The following is a 20,831-nucleotide window of genomic DNA, read 5'->3' as shown; positions in this document are numbered from 1 at the left end:
CTGGAATCTGGGAATCCGGCCTTGCTTAATGTAGACGCCTTTTTTCAGGCTTTAGGATTATTATATGATGAACCAAATTCTGTGGATCAAGCGGAGAAGATCTTGTTGGTCCTGTCTCAGGGTCAAGAAGCGGCAGAATTGTATTGTCAGAAATTTAGAAAATGGTCTGTGTTGACTAAACGGAATGATGATGCTTTGGCGGCAATTTTCAGAAAGCGTCTTTCTGAATCCGTTAAAGATGTTATGGTGGGGTTTCCCACGCCTTTCGGTCTGAGTGATTCTATGTCTCTGGCCATTCAGATTGATCGGCGTTTGCGGGAGCGCAGAACTGTGCGCGCTGTGGCGTTGTCCTCAGAGCAGATGCTTGAGTCAATGCAGTGTGATAGGATTCTGTCTAGAACGGAACAACAGGGATTCAGACATCAGAATAAGTTGTGTTATTATTGTGGCGATGCTTCTCATGTCATTTCAGTCTGCCCTAGGCGTACAAAGAGGATTGCTAGTTCATTTACCATCAGTACTGTACAACCTAAATTTTTATTATCTGTGTCCTTGGTCTGCTCATTATCATCATTTTCTGTCATGGCGTTTGTGGATTCAGGCGCCACCTTGAACTTAATGGACTTTGAGTTTGCCAGGCGTTGTGGTTTTCCTTTGCAGTCTTTGCAGAACCCTATTCCTTTAAGGGGCATTTGATGCTACACCTTTGGCTAAAAATAAGCCCCAGTTCTGGACACAGGTGACCATGTGCATGGCGCCAGCCCATCAGGAAGATTGTCGATTTCTGGTGTTGCATAATTTACATGATGCTATCGTGCTGGGTTTTCCGTGGTTGCAGGCACATAATCCTGTGTTGGATTGGAAGTCTATGTCTGTGACTAGTTGGGGATGTCAGGGGGTTCATAATGATGTTCCTTTGATGTCAATCTCCTCTTCTTCCACTTCTGAAATTCCAGAGTTTTTGTCTGATTTTCAGGATGTATTCGATGAGCCCAAGTCCAGTTCCCTTCCACCGTATAGGGACTGTGATTGTGCAATTTACTTGATTCCAGACTGTAAGTTTCCTAAGGGCCGACTTTCCAACCTGTCTGTGCCTGAACATACTGCCATGCGGAGTTATGTTAAGGAGTCTTTGGAGAAAGGACATATTCGGCCATCTTCTTCACCGTTGGGAGCAGGATTTTTTTTTGTTGCTAAGAAGGATGGCTCCTTGAGACCCTGTATTGATTATCGCCTCTTGAATAAGATCACGGTCAAGTTTCAATACCCTTTACCTCTGCTTTCCGATTTGTTTGCTAGGATTAAGGGGGCTAGTTGGTTTACTAAGATTGACCTTCGGGGGGCATATAATCTTGTTCGTATTAAGCAGGGTGATGAATGGAAAACTGCGTTTAATACGCCCGAAGGCCATTTTGAATACCTTGTGATGCCATTCGGCCTCTCTAATGCTCCATCTGTTTTTCAGTCCTTCATGCACGATATCTTCCGGACTTATCTTGATAAATTCATGATTGTATATTTGGATGACATTTTAATTTTTTCCGATGATTGGGAGTCTCATGTGAAACAGGTCAGGATGGTATTTCAGATCCTTTGTGATAATGCTTTGTTTGTGAAGGGGTCTAAGTGTCTCTTTGGAGTGCAGAAGGTTTCTTTTTTGGGCTTTATTTTTTCTCCCTCATCTATAGAGATGGATCCGGTTAAGGTTCAGGCCATTCATGATTGGATTCAACCCACATCTGTGAAGAGCCTTCAGAAATTTTTGGGCTTTGCTAATTTTTATCGCCGTTTCATTGCTAACTTCTCCAGTGTGGTCAAACCCTTGACCGATTTGACGAAGAAAGGCGCTGATGGGACGAATTGGTCCTCTGTGGCTGTCTCTGCCTTTCAGGAGCTTAAACGCGGATTTACTTCTGCCCCGGTGTTGCATCAACCAGATGTTTCTCTTCCGTTTCAGGTTGAGGTTGACGCTTCTGAGATTGAGGCAGGGGCCGTTTTGTCTCAGAGGGATCCTGTTGGTTCCCTGATGAAACCGTGTGCCTTCTTTTCCCGTAAGTTTTCGCCCGCTGAACGCAATTATGATGTCGGCAATCGGGAGTGGTTGGCTATGAAGTGGGCGTTTGAGGAGTGGCGACATTGGCTCGAGGGAGCTAAGCACCGTATTGTGGTGTTGACCGATCATAAAAATCTGATTTACCTCGAGTCTGCCAGGCGGCTGAATCCTAGACAGGCTCGATGGTCCTTGTTTTTTTCCCGTTTTGATTTCGTGGTCTCGTATCTTCCGGGTTCTAAGAATATTAAGGCTGATGCCCTCTCTAGGAGTATTTTGCCTGATTCTCCTGAGGTCCTTGAACCGGTCGGCATTCTGAAAGAAGGGGTGGTCCTTTCTGCCATTTCCCCTGATTTACGATGGGTTCTTCAGGAATTTCAGGCTGACAAACCTGACCGCTGTCCAGTGGGGAAGCTGTTTGTTCCTGATAGATGGACTAGTAGAGTGATTTCTGAGGTTCATTGTTCTGTGTTGGCTGGCCATCCTGGTATTTTTGGTACCAGAGATTTGGTTGGTAGGTCCTTTTGGTGGCCTTCTTTGTCACGTGATGTGCGTTCTTTTGTGCAGTCCTGTGGGACTTGTGCGCGGGCCAAGCCTTGTTGTTCCCGTGCTAGTGGGTTGCTTTTGCCTTTGCCGGTCCCTGAGAGGCCCTGGACGCATATTTCTATGGATTTTATTTCTGATCTTCCGGTTTCCCAGAAGATGTCTGTCATCTGGGTTGTTTGTGACCTGTTCTCTAAGATGGTCTATTTGGTGCCTTTGCCTAAATTGCCTTCCTCTTCTGATTTGGTTCCGTTGTTTTTTCAGCATGTGGTTCGTTTGCATGGTATTCCGGAGAATATTGTGTCCGACAGAGGGTCCCAGTTTGTTTCTCGGTTTTGGCGGGCCTTTTGTGCTAAGCTGGGCATTGATTTGTCTTTTTCTTCCGCATTTCATCCTCAGACAAATGGCCAGACCGAGCGAACTAATCAGACTTTAGAAACTTATCTGAGATGCTTTGTGTCTGCTGATCAGGATGATTGGGTGGCTTTCTTGCCATTGGCCGAGTTTGCCCTTAATAATCGGGCTAGTTTGGCTACCTTGGTTTCGCCCTTCTTTTGTAATTTTGGTTTTCATCCTTGTTTTTCTTCGGGGCAGGTTGAGCCTTCTGACTGTCCTGGTGTGGATTCTGTGGTTGACAGGTTGCAGCAGATTTGGGCTCATGTGGTGGACAATTTGGTATTGTCTCAGGAGGAGGCTCAACGTTTTGCTAACCATCGTCGGTGTGTTGGTTCCCGGCTTCGGGTTGGGGATCTGGTCTGGTTGTCTTCCCGTCATGTTCCTATGAAGGTTTCTTCCCCTAAGTTTAAGCCTCGCTTTATTGGTCCTTATAGGATTTCTGAGATTATTAATCCGGTGTCTTTTCGATTGGCCCTTCCGGCTTCTTTTGCTATCCATAATGTCTTCCATAGATCTTTATTGCGGAAATATGTGGTGCCCGTTGTTCCCTCTGTTGATCCTCCGGCCCCTGTGTTGGTTGATGGGGAGTTGGAGTATGTGGTTGAGAAGATTTTGGATTCTCGCTTTTCGAGGCGGAGGCTTCAGTACCTTGTTAAATGGAAGGGTTATGGCCAGGAGGATAATTCTTGGGTTTTTGCCTCTGATGTCCATGCTGCTGATTTGGTCCGTGCCTTTCATCTGGCTCGTCCTGATCGGCCTGGGGGCTCTGGTGAGGGTTTGGTGACCCCTCTTCAAGGGGGGGGTACTGTTGTGAATTCTGCTCTTGGGTTCCCTCCGGTGGTTGTTGGTAGTAATGCAGTTGTCCCTGGGTTGCAATCCTGGGCAGGTGTCCCTGCTGATTGCAGCTCTGACTGGGATATTTAGGTGTGCAGGATTCATTAGCCCTTGCCAGTTGTCCATTGTTCTTGGAGGTTTTGCATCTCTGTCTGGTTCCTCCTGCCCTGCTGCCAAATCAGCAAAGATAAGTGTCTGGTTTTGTTTCTACAGCACACATGCTGTGTGCTTTACAATTCAGTACTATTCAATGTTTTTTCTTGTCCAGCTTAGACTGTGTTTGGATATTTCAGTCAAGTTGGATTCTCAAGAGATGCAGATATACATTCCATGTCTTTAGTTAGATGGTGGAATTTTTGTATTATCTGCTGTGGATATTTTTAGGGTTTTAATACTGACCGCTTAGTATTCTGTCCTATCCTTTCCTATTTAGCTAGCTTGGGCTCTTTTGCTAAATCCTGATTTCTGCCTGCGTGTGTCTTTCCTCTAATACTCACAGTCAATATTTGTGGGGGGCTGCCTATCCTTTGGGGTTCTGCTCTGAGGCAAGATAGAATTCTCATTTCCATCTATAGGGGTATTTAGTCCTCCGGCTGTGTCGAGGTGTCTAGGATGTGTTAGGTACACCCCACGGCTACTTCTAGTTGCGGTGACAGTTTAGGGTTTGCGGTCAGTACAGGTTCCACCTACTCCTGAGAAAGACTCATGTGGCTCCAAGGTCACCGGATCATAACAGACCGCTGTGCTGACTTTGGTCTTGATAAAACACAGTGTACCTACACCAGCAGATGACATAGCTCCCCAAACCATCACTTATTGTGGAAACTTCACACTAGACCTCAAGGAGCTTGGATTTTCTGTCTCTCCACTCTTCCTCCAGACTCTGGGATCTTAATTTCTAAGTTCTAGCAAGTGTGAAGTATCCACAATCAATGATGGTTTTGGGAGCCATGTCATCTGCTGGTGTAGGTCCACTGTGTTTTATCAAGACCAAAGTCAGCGCAGCCATCTACCAGTAAATTTTAGAGAACTTCATGCTTCCCTCTGCCGACAAGCTTTTTGGAGATGGAAATTTCATTCTCCAGCAAGATATCTCCACACTGCCAAAAGTACAAATTCTTGGTTTAAAAACAACAGTGTCACTGTACTTGATTGGCCAGCAAACTCAGTTCAACAAAAATAGCAAGTAGTCGACAGCACATCAGACACGCAGATGCAAGTCCTAATTCCACTGGACCCATGGAAAGTGTACATACCAAAAAGCAATGAAGGACAGCATCCAATCCAGGTGAAATGTACAAAAACTATTCCTTTATTTGCCAAATGCAACGTTTCAACCACAAGGGTCTTTTTCAAGCATAAAATACATTGGTAATGACGGACTTATATAGGAAGTGGATTGCCATCCACCAATCCCCATACAGTAACCACCCATATAACATATACAATTTAAAACAACACATAAATACATACAAAAATACTCTATATTGTACACAAATCTAATATCGAGGTAAAGTAAAAAAAATCCTTTATATATACATCAATAGTTTATATAGTTCCTATTAAAGGAACAACTTGCAATCTTGTCCAGGTGTCCATGGCGACAAAGCACCAATCACAGTGTATATCACATTCAGCATACTCCTTCATAGCTAATCAGATGCACTCTATCATCCCGCTACCCCACATGTGTATATTTCACCAATGTGCGCCTCATATGTGTCCACCAATCAATCTCTTCATCCACAATGTTTCATGTCTCAAACATACCAATCACTAAAGTTGACCCATGTTCTGTTTACCAAACAAACCGCCCAGGCAATAGATGAGCCGCTTCTCATCGGCGCTCAAAAAGAGCACATGTATCCACACCAATGAGCAGGGTTGTTATATTTACCTCCCTTCAGGGCTCAATGCTTGTGTGCAGGCATCCAAAGATCCACCCACTGTTACATCATCATCACATGATGCAGCTCAGTGAGGGACAAAAATGAACGCCCACCGCCGCAAAATCGCGCATGCGCATAGGCTCCCAATCACACGTCAATCATGTGACGCCACACGCCACACAGCAAAGCCTCATCTACGGGGGAATGCCCCCTACGCAACCCGGCAAAGGAAAAGACACATCCATCGCCCATCAAGAACGTAGCCAAACACAGCAATGCCATTCCAAAGAAAGGGCACCCCCCACATACTAGCGCACCCAACTATTATATATGTCAAACTAAATCAAGGGCCAGCGTATATACTCACAATGGATCGGTAGACATAGCTGCAGCCTAGCAATAGAATATTTAATAGTCAGCAGACCTACAAAAAATGTCACCACTTAATGTAATGTTAATACAAATCTTTATATTGCTCAGATTTTAGCCAATAGACCTAAACAAACTGGTGGACCTATACATAGGCACTAGGTTACATATTAACACAGGGTTAAAAAAATGAAAGAAAGATGAAGAAATAGTGCACATCCCATATAGCATATCTCATATCGGGTACAAATCAAAAACTAATCACCCGCAAAGACACCGGATATAACATCTTCTTATACCAAGACCATCTACGCACATAACCTAAGGAAAAGAGAAAAATAAAAACAAAAAATCTATTTAAAAAACAATTAACCCCTTAGTGACGGAGCCAAATTTTTAAAATCTGACCAGTGTCACTTTATGTGGTAATAACTCTGCAACACTTCAACAAATCCCAGTGATTTTGAGACTGTTTTTTCCTGACACATTATATTTTATGATAATGGTAAATTTAGGTCAATATGTTTTGTGTTTATTTATAAAAAATATCAAAAATTTGAGAAAAATGTTAAAAAATCAGCAATTTTCAAACTTTGAATGATTATCCCTTTAATCCAGATAGTCATACCACAGCAAACCATTAATAAATAACATTTCCCACATGTCGGCTTTACATCAGCACCATTTGTAAAACATTATTGTATTTTGTTAGCATTTTAGGAGGATTAAAAATGTAGCAGCAATTTTTCATTTTTTCAAGGAAATTTACAACATTTATTTTTTTAGGGGACTATCCAGGTTTGAAGTGCCTTTAGGGGTCTCATATATTGGGAAACCCCCAAACGTGATACCATTTTAAAAACAGCAGCCCCTGACATATAGAAAACTGCTGTCAGGTAGTTTATTAACCCTTCAGGTGATTTTCAGGAAATAATGCAAAGTGGCATGACAGAAATGAAAAAGTGTATGTTTACCACATAAATGCGGCTTACTCCTGAACAGGTTACAACAGCCGGCAGACTCTAAGGCCGCTATTTGGTCATGAATTGCCATCGCAAACATCAGGACCACACAATCATGATCTCAAGGTACCAATTGGGATAAAGAGGAAGCCCCCACACTCTGTTAACCATTTATAATGATGTAGTCACTATTGACAGCAGCATCTAAGGGGTTAAACAGATATGGACGGTGCAAACACTGATCTTGGCTAATGCAGCAAGTTGTCCGCTATAGTTTACAGCCGACAGCTGATGGATTGTCACCTGTATGGGGAGGCTATTCTCTTATATCTCAGGTCAGTTAAAAGACCTATTGGCAGTCACTAAGGGGTTAAAATCATTCTTATACTCAAGAAAGACCACAGAATAATCACAAGGCTTCTTATGACACACATATCTGCCAGTTATATTCAATATTGAGACCCCTAGGCTGTAATGAGCCCAGTCTGGAGATCCATTTCAGTTCCTTTTGCTTCAACAATTTGAGCCGATCCCCACCTCTTCGAAGCGGTGGTACCCCGTCTATAACTCTAAACCTCAACTGACTAACGGTATGTTTGTTCTCACAAAAGTGTTTGGGGATCGGTAACTCTAGCATCTTGGTTCTTATCGTACTCTTATGTTTCCCAATGCATGCCTTAACCTCCATCGTCGTCTCACCAATGTAAACCAATCCACATGGGCACACTATCATGTAGATGACAAAATTAGATGTACAAGTGTACCTGTCTCTAATAGCTATTTTCTTCCCTGTATGAGGGTGATAGAAAAAATCTCCCTTTAGCATATTACTACAACATGCACATCCCAGACAGGGGAAATTCCCCTGTCTCGGAGGGCCCAACGTTCTCTGTATAGAGATCCTACCCGGGCCTACATCAGAGTGGACCAATCTATCTTTTAAATTCCGTCATTTGGCAAATAAAGGAATAGTTTTTGTACATTTCACCTGGATTGGATGCTGTCCTTCATTGCTTTTTTGGTATGTACACTTTCCATGGGGTCCAGTGGAATTAGGACTTGCATCTGCGTGTCTGATGTGCTGTCGACTACTTGCTAGTTTTGTTGAACTGAGTTTGGACTCTGGTTGGCGTGCATCGGATATATGATGAATGAGACTGTTTTAAATCCAGACATGGGTGAACTGGATGCTGCCACTACTTTCTCTTATACAGAGGATGATGCCATAAGGATAATCTCAGGCGCACAGACTAATGCTGCTTTCCTTAGTACTCCTTCAACAGATATGTTGAGGAGGAACAGGGGCGGATTATAATAGGGTCAATCTGGGCAGTAGCCCAGGGCCCAGCGGTGTGGGGGGGCCCTCAGTTACCGCTCAGATTGCCCGCCGCCAGTCAGGGCATTACTGCCTTGACTGGCGTATGGGCCTGGTGGGCAGAGAGGGGGCCCGCATCGGGCCCCGTCTCATCTGCTCACCGGGCCCCTACTGGTGCTGCGGCAGTTTCACCTATTGACGCGCGCCCGCACGTCAATAGTTAACAACAGCCGCCAGCCAATTGCAGGCGCAGCACACACGTCGCCGGCATCTGACGCCATTGTCAGTCGCCGGCAAGTGCGAGCTGCTGGAGGGAGCTCGCCGCTGGAGCGCACAGGTCAGGTGAGGAGAACTCGTTTTTTTTTCTTTGCGCACGGCCAGATTGCTGGACACACTGGGGGCAATGCTGGAGAGGAGACACTGGGTCAGATTGCTGGACAGACTGGGGGCAATATTGGAGACACTGGGGCAGAATGCTGGACACACTTGGGCAGATTGCTGGACACACTGGGGGCAATATGCTGGACACACTGGGGCAGATTGCTGGACACACTGGGGGCAATATGCTGGACACACTGGGGGCAATATGCTGGACAGACTGGGGCAGAATGCTGGACACACTGGGGCAGATTGCTGGACAGACTGGGGGTAATATTGGAGACACTGGGGCAGAATGCTGGACACACTAGGGGCAATATGCTGGGCACACTGGGGGCAATATGCTGGACACACTGGGGACAATATGCTGGACACACTGGGGCAGATTGCTGGACACACTGGGGCAATATGCTGGACACACTGGGGACAATATGCTGGACAGACTGGGGCAGAATGCTGGACACATTGGGGCAGAATGCTGGACACACTGGGGCATATTGCTGGACAGATTGGGGGCAATATTGGAGACACTGGGGCAGAATGCTGGACACACTGGGGGCAATGCTGGAGAGGAGACACTGGGGCAGATTGCTGGACAGACTGGGGGCAATATTGGAGACAATGGGGCAGAATGCTTGACACACTGGGGCAGATTGCTGGACACACTGGGGGCAATATGCTGGACACACTGGGGGCAATATGCTGGACACACTGGGGCAGATTGCTGGACACACTGGGGGCAATATGCTGGACAGACTGGGGCAGAATGCTGGACACACAGGGGCAGATTGCTGGACAGACTGGGGGCAATATTGGAGACACTGGGGCAGAATGCTGGACACACTGGGGGCAATATGCTGGGCACACTGGGGGCAATATGCTGGACACACTGGGGACAATATGCTGGACACACTGGGGCAGAATGCTGGACACACTGGGGCAGAATGCTGGACACACTGGGGCATATTGCTGGACAGATTGGGGGCAATATTGGACACACTGGGGCAGAATGCTGGACACACTGGGGCAGATTGCTGGACACACTGGAGGCAATATGCTGGACACACTGGGGGCAGGACTGGAGGCATGGGCAGAATGTAGATACGGGGCATGATTGGAGACACGGGGCAGAATGAAAGACATGGGGCAGGATAGGATCATGGGGCAGGATGGATACAATGGAGACAGATGGGGCAGGATGGAGAGATCATATGGGGTAGAATGGATACTCATGAGGGCAGATTGTGAGAACATATGGCTGGAGCCAGGAATGAGATACACGGGGCAGGATGGGGAATATTACTACCATAGGGGCTAATTAAGGGATATTATTACTGCAGTGATGTATTTATTTTATTTTTTGAGTATATTGTTTTAAATGGGGGGGCGGTCCTGTTACTGTGCAGAGTGACACTATGTCGCCTTTTTTTCTTCATTTGGTGTAATGTAGAAGTTGGGAAAAATTAAGTAATTTGTTCTGCAAGCGGAGCTCTAGATAACTGTGTTATTTCCTGCAGAAACGAGCCCTGGCTGGAAGAAATGATGGCGGTCTGTGCTGGGTGAAAGATGAAGGACTTCACCTAGAGACGTCACTGGTGAGTCAGTGTTACCTATACACTGACACTATACACTGTATACTATATACAGAGGTCCTGTGTATAATGTCACTGGTGATCACTGTATTACCTCTACACAGACACTGCATACTAAGTATAGATCTCCTGTGAATACTGGCACTTATGGTGATAGTATTGTGTTTTTTGTTTTTTTTTATATCACTGATCAGTATTGTAGTATTCAGTCAGTATGTGGTGGTAACATGTGGTCTGGAAATGGTGTTGCGGTATTTGTCTCTTGTATGTGCTATTTGGTCACCATGTGGTGGTAATATGTGGTCTTGACATGGTGTAGCGGTAGTTGTTCCTTGTATGTGATATTATTCGATCACTGTGGTTGTAATATGTGGTCTGGTCATGGTGCGGTGGTATTTGTTCCTTGTTTGTGATATTATTGGTCATTTTAAAAATTGAAAAATAAATCAAAATATACCTAAATTGTATTGCATATTTTAACAAATATTTAATAGGTTACAGTACAGTAGGGCCCGGCCAAAAGTGTCTACTGTGTTATGGTGGCGGCTTACAAAATCTTTGTCACATGACCCAGTCACATGACCCCGTCACATGACCAGGGGGGCCCACAGTGTCTGAACAGCCCGGGGCCCTGGCTACCCTTAATCCACCCCTGAGGAGGAAGTATGAGAGCGAAAAAAGGAGATTAATTTCGTTTGAATTGCATGCAACAACATTGATTGAGTACTATAACGTATGGAGAATACCTCGGGGGCTGCAACCTCATCTGCGCCCTACATTAATGGCGGATAATACACAATTCTGCACCAAGTTCGAATCTATCACAAATGAGTTTTGTTTTGACTTGATGCTTCTTAATATCGAGTTTTTACAGTTGGAAGCAGAGACGATTAAGAAAAACATTGGTGACTTGGAGCAGCAATTAGCTACACAGTTGACAGCACAAGACATGTGTTCCTGTAAGACCCTATTGGATGAGACCCTATTGAAATTCTGTAAGGATATCGAGGGTACTAAGAGGACTAAATGGTTCTGTGACACCAAAGATTACAAGAATGGTCGAGTTTTTTCCTGGCAAGTGGAACAGCAACCATCTTTTTTCAAAAATAAAAAGAATAAAAACTGTTTTCAGGCCCGGAGGAAAAAACGAACAATGGAGAGAAATCAACAGTTTGGCTTTACCACGGGTGAATCAGACTCAGCGGACGATTCAAATATGGGCACCTCGGTATCAACACATTTTTTAGGGAGGGGCCCTGCCGAAAATGATATCCAGAGAGGAGGATCCGGAGAGGAGGTAGAAAGCATAAAAGGAAAAAGACCACCACAGAACCAGAGGGTGACGCGCAATATCGCAATGAAGATGAGGAACAGAGAGGAGAAGCGGGTGATCAACAATTGATTAATAAGACACTGGTGGTAAATATCTCGTCTATTGTATTGACTGAACTTGAATTAAGGGTGTTGGAAAAAGGACTGTCATTCTGTCCAACTAATGTACCTGATTGGTTTGAACTGGAAACTGATTTGTTTTCTTTTTTTAGAAGGTGTCGTTTGACTTCATTTTTTTCTGACAAGAAACAAGGTGATGGTAATGAGGTCAATAATTCTATGTCAGGCTTTTCCCTTCAGGGAGTGGGCCTGTTTAACAAGAGTAGTTTCCAACCTCCCATTAAAAATAATTTTGTGGAGGCTTATGTACAGTTAGTGGAAAGGGATTTTGATACTCTAAAAAAGAAATTTAATAATCGTGACCAGCATAATTTAACATCTGATGAGAAGAAGGCAGTTGATAGCCTTTCAAGGAACACCGCCATTACAATAAAGTCTGCCGACAAAGGTGGGGCGGTGGTAGTAATGGACAGTGACAAATATAGGGCAGAAATTGTACGTCAACTAACTGATGAAAATGTGTATTGTAAATTGTCTAATGATCCCACGGCCCGTTTTCAGAAAGAGTTACAGACTCTGGTCAGTGATGCCCTTTCTGAGGGCCTCATTGACTTGAAACTCTCAAAAATTTCTTGTGGTTGAATGTCCTGTTAGACCTTTAATATACATTTTGCCTAAAATTCACAAGGACTATTTTAACCCACCGGGATGCCCAATTGTGTCCGGTAGAGGTTCTATGTTTAACAAAGTGGCCATTTTCCTGGATAAGCTTCTTTGTGGTTTTGCAATGGCTGCCAAGTCCTATATTAAGGACACTAATGATTTCCTGAATAAGATTGATTCTTTGGTTGTGACTTCAAATACCATATTGGCATCCTTTGACGTTGTTTCACTCTATACGTCCATTGAACATGCTAAGGGCCTGGAGGCCGTTGGTGTGGCGCTATCGGGCTTGGACATGGGACGGGACTGTGCACGGCTGGTCCTCTCGCTGCTGGAGTTCATCCTCAGGAGGAACTATTTCCTCTTTGGGGATGATTACTACCTGCAGCAGAGGGGTACCGCCATGAGGTCCAACATGGCCCCCACTTATGCTAACATCTGCATGGCGGTACTCGAGGACCGGCATGTGTACAGTTCCAGATTTTGGTGTCATGTCCGTGTCCGGGCCTGGTGGCGCTACATCGACAACATTATTGTTGTGTGGGATGGGGATCAGAATGAGCTACTTAAGTTTCAGGGAGAGTTAAATGGAATCTTTCCCGAGCTAGACTTTACTTTGACGTACTCTACGGAGCGGGTTAAATTTTTGGACACGATGGTATATAAGGAAGGGTCTGTATTAAGGACGGATCTGTTTGTTAAAGAAATAGACAGGAACAGCTTATTGTGTTTTGATAGCCACCATCCGAGAAAAATGGTAGAGTCCTTACCCTGGAGTCAGATGATTAGGGTGCGGAGAATAGTGTCAGATGAGTCCTTCCTTGATCCCAGACTAGATAACATGTGTAGGAAGTTTACAGATAGGGGCTACCCTATCAAAGATGTGATGGCCTATAAAAACAAAGCAAAAGAGATAACACGACATGATGTTACGAACAAAAAAACAAAGAAGTTGATAGACGTATACCTTTTGTCTCCACATTTAGCACTGCCAGTAATCAAATCAGTGGGATTCTGAGGAGGCACTGGCATGTGCTAAGTAAAGGTTTTCCCAATGTAGCCGAATTTGCACAGACTCCCATCTTCTCTTACAAGCGAGGATGGAATTTAAAAGATAGATTGGTCCACTCTGATGTAGGCCCGGGTAGGATCTCTATACAGAGAACGTTGGGCCCTCCGAGACAGGGGAATTTCCCCTGTCTGGGATGTGCCTGTTGTAGTAATATGCTAAAGCGAGATTTTTTCTATCACCCTCATACAGGGAAGAAAATAGCTATTAGAGACAGGTACACTTGTACATTTAATTTTGTCATCTACATGATAGTGTGCCCATGTGGATTGGTTTACATTGGTGAGACGACGATGGAGGTTAAGGCACGCATTGGGAAACATAAGAGTACGATAAGAACCAAGATGCTAGAGTTACCGATCCCCAAACACTTTTGTGAGAACAAACATACCGTTAGTCAGTTGAGGTTTAGAGTTATAGACGGGGTACCACCGCTTCGGAGAGGTGGGGATCGGATCAAATTGTTGAAGCAAAAGGAACTGAAATGGATCTCCAGACTGGGCTCATTACAGCCTAGGGGTCTCAATATTGAATATAACTTGCAGATATGTGTGTCATAAGAAGCCTTGTGATTATTCTGTGATCTTTCTTGAGTATAAGAATGATTTTAATTGTTTTTTAAATAGATTTTTTGTTTTTCTTTTTCTCTTTTTGTTTCCCTTAGGTTATATGCGTAGATGGTCTTGGTATAAGAAGATGTTATATCCGGTGTCTTTGCGGGTGATTAGTTTTTGATTTGTACCCGATATGAGATATGCTATATGGGATGTGCACTATTTCTTCATCTTTCTTTCATTTTTTGAACCCTGTGTTAATATGTAACCTAGTGCCTATGTATAGGTCCACCAGTTTGTTTAGGTCTATTGGCTAAAATCTGAGCAATATAAAGATTTGTATTAACATTACAATAAGTGGTGACATTTTTTGTAGGTCTGCTGACTATTAAATATTCTATTGCTAGGCTGCAGCTGTCTACCGATCCATTGTGAGTATATACACTGGCCCTTGATTTAGTTTGACATACATAATAGTTGGGTGCGCTAGTATGTGGGGGGGTGCCCCTCCTTTGGGATGGCATTGCTGTGTTTGGCTACGTTCTTGATGGGCGATGGATGTGTCTTTTCCTTTGCCGGGTTGCGTAGGGGCGTTCCCCCGTAGATGAGGCTTTGCTGTGTGGCGTCACATGATTGACGTGTGATTGGGAGCCTTTGCGCATGCGCGATGTTGCGGCGGTGGGCGTTCATTTTTTTCCCTCACTGAGCTGCATCATGTGATGATGACGTAACGGTGGGTGGATCTTTGGATGCCTGCACGCCTGCACACGAGCATTAAGTATCGGACGCTGAGCCCTGAAGGGAGGTAAATATGACAACCCTGCTCATTGGTGTGGATACATGTGCTCTTTTTGAGCGCCGATGAGAAGCGGCTCATCTATTGGCTCGGCGGTTTGTTTTGTAAACAGAACATGGGTCAACTTTAGTGATTGGTATGTTTGAGGCATGAGACATTGTGGATGAAGAGATTGATTGGTGGACACATATGAGGCGCACATTGGTGAAATACACACATGTGGGGTAGCAGGATGATAGAGTGCACCTGGACAAGATTGCAAGTTGTTCCTTTAATAGGAACTATATAAACTATTGATGTATATATAAAGGATTTTTTTGGCTTTACCTCGATATTTGATATGTGTATAATATGGAGTATTTTTGTATGTATTTATGTGTTGTTTTAAATTGTATATGTTATATGGGTAGTTACTGTATGGGGATTGGTGGATGGCAATCCACTTCCTATATAAGTCCACCATTACCAATGTATTTTATGCTTGAAAAAGACCCTTGTGGTTGAAACGTTGCATTTGGCAAATAAAGGAATCGTTTTTGTACATTTCACCTGGATTGGATGCTGTCCTTCATTGCTTTTTTGGCCAGCAAACTCGACTGACCTTAGCTCCATAGAGAATCTATGAGGTATTGTTAAGAGGAAGATGAGAGACACCAGACCCAACGATGCAGACAAGCTGAAAGCTGCTACCAAAGCAACCTGGGCTTCCATAACCCCTCTGCAATGCTACAGACTGACTGCCTCCATGCCACGCCACGCCACGCCACATTGATACAGTAATTGATGCGAAAGAAACCCCAACCAAGTATTATGTGCATTTACGGAATATACATTTCAGTAGGCCAACATTTCGGACTATAAAATAATTTTTTCAAGCTGGTGTTATAAAGTATTATAATTTATTGAGATGACTTTTGGGTTGTAAGCCATAATCATCCACATTAACAGAAATAAACACTTAGATGAAATACATCACTCTGTTTGTAATGATTCTAATATATATGAGTTTCAGCTTTTGTATTGAAGAGCTGAAATAAATGAACTTTTTGATGATATTCTAACCTAGTGAGATTCTTGTGTGTGCGTGTGTCTGTGTGTGTGTATATACAGTTATATGAAAAAGTTTGGGCACCCCTATTAATCTTAAGCTTAATGTTTTATAAAAATTTTTTTTTTTTAAACAGCTATTTCAGTTTCATATATCTAATAACTGTTGGACACAGTAATGTTTCTGCCTTGAAATGAGGTTTATTGTACTAACAGAAAATGTGCAATCTGCATTCAAACAAAATTTGACAGGTGTATAAGTATGGGCACCTCACCAGAAAAGTGACATTAATATTTAGTAGATCCTCCTTTTGCAAAAATAACACCCTCTAGTCCCTTCCTGTAGCTTTTAATGAGTTCCTGGATCCTGGATGAAGGTATTTTTGACCATTCCTCTTTACAAAACAATTCCAGTTCAGTTAAGTTTGATGGTCGCCGAGCATGGACAGCCCTCTTCAAATGATCCCACAGATGTTCAATGATATTCAGGTCTGGGGACTGGGATGGCCATTCCAGAACAGTGTAATTGTTCCTCTGCATGAATGCCTGAGTAGATTTGGAGTGGTGTTTTGGATCATTGTCTTGCTGAAAGATCCGTCCCCTGCGTAACTTCAACTTTGTCACTGATTCATGAACATTATTGTCAAGAATCTGCTGATACTTAGAGGTATGCATGCGTCCCTCAACTTTAACAAGATGCCCGGTGCCGGCATTGGCCACACAGCCCCAAAGCATGATGGAACCTCCACCAAATTTTACTGTGGGTAGGAAGTGTTTTTCTTGGAATGCTGTGTTTTTTTGCCTTTTTGTATGACCAAACAACTCAATCTTGGTTTCATCAGTCCACAGGACCTTCTTCCAAAAATAAATTGGCTTCTCCAAATGTGCTTTTGCATACCTCAGCCGACTCTGTTTGTGGCGTGCTTGCAGAAACGGCTTCTTTCACATCACTCTCCCATACAGCTTCTCCTTGTGAAAAGTGCGTTGTATAGTTGACCGATGCACAGTGACACCATCTGCAGCAAGTTGATGCTGCAGCTCTCTGGAGGTGGTCTGAGGATTGTTCTTGACTGATCTCACCATTCTTCTTCTCTGCCTTTCTGATGTTTTTCTTGGCCTGCCACTTCTGGCCTTAACAAGAACTGTACCTGTGTTCCTCCATTTCCTTACTATGTTCCTCACAGTGGAAATTGACAGGTTAAATCTCTGAGACAGCTTTTTGTATCCTTCCCCTGAACAACTATGTTGAATTGTTGAACAACTTGCAAGTGGCCACTTTAAGTAGCTTTTCTCATGATTGCATACATCTGGCTATGAAGTTCAAAGCTCAATGAGGTTACAAAATCAAAAAAAGTGCTTTAGTAAGTCAGTAAAAAGTAGGCAGGAGTATTTAAAACAAGAAAATGATAAGGGTGCCCATACTTATGCACCTGTCAAATTTTGTTTGAATGCAGATTGCACATTTTCTGTTAGTACAATAAACCTCAGTTCAAGGCAGAAACATTACTGTGTCCAACAGTTATTAGATATATGAAACTGAAATAGCTGTTGCAAAAAAAAACTATTTTTATAAAACGTTAAGCTTAAGATTAATAGGGGTGCCCAAACTTTTTCATATAACTGTGTATATATATATATATATATATATATATATATATATATATATATACATATATATATATATATATATATATATATATATATATATATATATATATATATATATATATATATATATATATATATATATATATACAGTACAGGCCAAAATTTTGGACACCTCTTCTCATTTAATGATTTTTTTGTATTTTCATGACTATGAAAATAGTACATTCACACTGAAGGCATCAAAACTATGAAATAACACATGTGGAATTATATACTTAACAAAAAAGTGTGAAATTATGTCTTATATTCTAGGTTCTTCAAAGTAGCCATCTTTTGCTTTGATGACTGCTTTGCACACTCTTGGCATTCTCTTGATGAGCTTCAAGAGGTAGTCACCGGAAATGGTTTTCCAACAATCTTGAAGGAGTTCCCAGAGATGCTTAGCATTTGTTGGCCCTTTTGCCTTCACTCTGCGGTCCAGCCCTCCCCAAACCATCTCGATTGGGTTCAGGTCTGGTGACTGTGGAGGCCAGGTCATCTGGCATGGCACCCCATCACTCTCCTCCTTGGTCAAATAGCCCTTACACAGCCTGGAGGTGTGTTTGGGGTCATTGTCCTGTTGAAAAATAAATGATGGTCCAACTAAATGCAAATCGGATGGAATAGCATGCATCTGCAAGATGCTGTGGTAGCCATGCTGGTTCAGTATGCCTTCAATTTTGAATAAATCCCCAACAGTGTCACCAGCAAAGCCCCACACCACCACACCTCCTCCTCCATGCTTCACGGTGGGAACCAGGCATGTAGAGACCATCCGTTCACCTTTTCTGCGTCGCACAAAGACACGATGGTTGGAACCAAAGATCTCAAATTTGGACTCATCGGACCAAAGCACAGATTTCCACTGGTCTAAAGTCCATTCCTTGTGTTCTTTAGCAAACAAGTCTCTTCTGCTTGTTGCCTGTCCTTAGTGGTGGTTTCCTAGCAGCTATTTTACCATGAAAGCCTGCTGCACAAAGTCTCCTCTTAATAGTTGTTGTAGAGATGTGTCTGCTGCTAGAACTCTGTGTGGCATTGACTGGTCTCTAATCTGAGCTGCTTTTAACCTGCGATTTCTGAGGCTGGTGACTCGGATAAACTTATCCTCAGAAGCAGAGGTGACTCTGGGTCTTCCTTTCCTGGGGCGGACCTCATGTGAGCCAGTTTCTTTTTTGTAGTGCTTGATGGTTTTTGTAACTGCACTTGGGGATACTTTCAAAGTTTTCCCAATTTTTGGACTGACTGACCTTCATTTCTTAAAGTAATGATGGCCACTCATTTTTCTTTACTTAGCTGCTTTTGTCTTGCCATAAAACAAATTCTAACAGTCTATTCAGTTAGACTGTCAGCTGTGTATCCACCAGACTTCTGCACAACACAACTGATGGTCCCAACACCATTTATAAGGGAAGAAATCCCACTTATTAAACCTGACAGGGCACACCATGTGCAGATTGCTCACCATGGCGTCTCCAGACTCTGTCACGTCTGTCACATGTGCTCAGTGTGAACCTGCTTTCACCTGTGAAGAGCACAGGGTGCCAGTGGCGAATTTGCCAATCCTGGTGTTCTGTGGCAAATGCCAAGCGTCCTGCACGGTGTTGGGCTGTGAGCACAACCCCCATCTCTGGACGTTGGGCACTCAGACAATCCTCATGGAGTCGGTTTATAACCATTTGAGCAGACACATGCACATTTGTGGCCTGCTGGAGGTCATTTTGCAGGGCTCTGGCAGTGCTCCTCCTGTTCCTTCTTACACAAAGGCTGAGGTAGTGGTCCTGCTGCTGGGTTGTTGCCCTCCTACGGCCCCCTCCATGTCTCCTCACATTGATATGCCATCCTGGATGAGCTGCACTACCTGAGCCACATGTGTGGGTTGTAGAGTCGGTCTCATGCTACCACGAGTGTGAAAGCACAACCAACATTCAAAAGTGACCAAAACATCAGCCAGAAAGCATTGGTACTGAGATGTGGTCTGTGGTCCCCACCTGCAGAAATACTCCTTTATTTAGTGTGTTGATAATTGCCAATAATTTCCATCTGCATTTATTTTTTTAAGCAGTGTGTATATATATATATATATATATATATATCTATATATATAATTGTCTAAGGGTTTTTCTGTCTGTCTGTCTGTCTGTCTGTCTGTCTTTCTGTCTGTCTGTCTGTCTGTCTGTCTGTCTGTCCTGGAAATCCCGCGTCTCTGATTGGTCGAGGCCGCCAGGCCTCGACCAATCAGAGACGGGCACAGCATGGCGACGATGATGTCATAAAGGTTGCCTCGACCAATCAGTGACGGGCACAGTCTGCCGTGAATTCGCCTCGACCAATCAGCGACGGGCACAGTATCGACGTAGATGTCATAATGGTTGCCATGGCGACGATGATGTCATAAAGGTTGCCTCGACCAATCAGCGACGGGCACAGTCTGCCGTGAATTCTGGAATCATCATTGTCCATATACTACGGGGACATGCATATTCTAGAATACCCGATGCATTAGAATCGGGCCACAGTCTAGTATATATATATATATATATATATATTTGTACAATAGAAAAAAGAGAAGCACTCACTGATCTGAAAAATCCTTAGCTTTATTGAGTCTTCATTAAAAAGAGCCCATGGCCGGGAGAGTGAGGAAAGGAGTTAGTGCGAGCAGGTCAGAACGACGGCCGTTTCACGCTATGCCAGCGCTTCTACTGGTCCAGGTGGTTATCAGTGGTCTGCATCTTGTCTGCATGTTGGCAGTGGTGCCGCCCCCCTGTCTTTCTTTTTTGTTATATATATATATATATATATATATATATATATATATATATATATATATATATATATATATATATATATATACACTCACCGGCCACTTTATTAGGTACACCATGCTAGTAACGGGTTGGACCCCCTTTTGCCTTCAGAACTGCCTCAATTCTTCGTGGCATAGATTCAACAAGGTGCTGGAAGCATTCCTCAGAGATTTTGGTCCATATTGACATGATGGCATCACACAGTTGCCGCAGATTTGTCGGCTGCACATCCCAAAGATGCTCCATACAAGGCAGGATGGATCCATGCTTTCATGTTGTTTACGCCAAATTCTGACCCTACCATCCGAATGTCGCAGCAGAAATCGAGACTCATCAGACCAAGCAACGTTTTTCCAATCTTCTACTGTCCAATTTCGATGAGCTTGTACAAATTGTAGCCTCAGTTTCCTGTTCTTAGCTGAAAGGAGTGGTACCCGGTGTGGTCTTCTGCTGCTGTAGCCCATCTGCCTCAAAGTTCGACGCACTGTGCGTTCAGAGATGCTCTTAGGCCTACCTTGGTTGTAACGG

The 20,831-nt window shown here is 43.6% G+C and overlaps 1 protein-coding gene across 7 annotated transcripts in view; it reads left to right on the top strand.

Moving 5' to 3' along the window:
* NME5 (NME/NM23 family member 5) overlaps positions 1-20,831 on the top strand; it is a 388,198-nt gene that overhangs the window by 20,143 nt on the left and 347,224 nt on the right. For 2 of the 7 annotated variants that reach the window (XM_077266014.1, XM_077266011.1), the window contains exon 2: positions 14,117-14,172. The exons of 4 other annotated variants lie outside the window; for them this stretch is intronic. Coding sequence is in view for 2 of the 3 variants with exons in the window: in XM_077266011.1 (XP_077122126.1) it covers positions 14,122-14,172 (51 nt within the window). In the remaining variant the exon portion in view is untranslated. Of the gene's footprint in view, positions 1-14,116; positions 14,173-20,831 lie in introns of those variants that run through there. One more of the 7 variants, XM_077266010.1, reaches the window with a different exon arrangement.

The sequence above is a fragment of the Ranitomeya variabilis genome, chromosome 5 (assembly GCF_051348905.1).
Source record: "Ranitomeya variabilis isolate aRanVar5 chromosome 5, aRanVar5.hap1, whole genome shotgun sequence".
NCBI classification, from domain to species: domain Eukaryota; kingdom Metazoa; phylum Chordata; class Amphibia; order Anura; family Dendrobatidae; genus Ranitomeya; species Ranitomeya variabilis.
The sequence above is the reverse complement of the archived record's forward strand: the minus strand, read 5'-3'. Positions and strand labels throughout refer to the sequence as shown.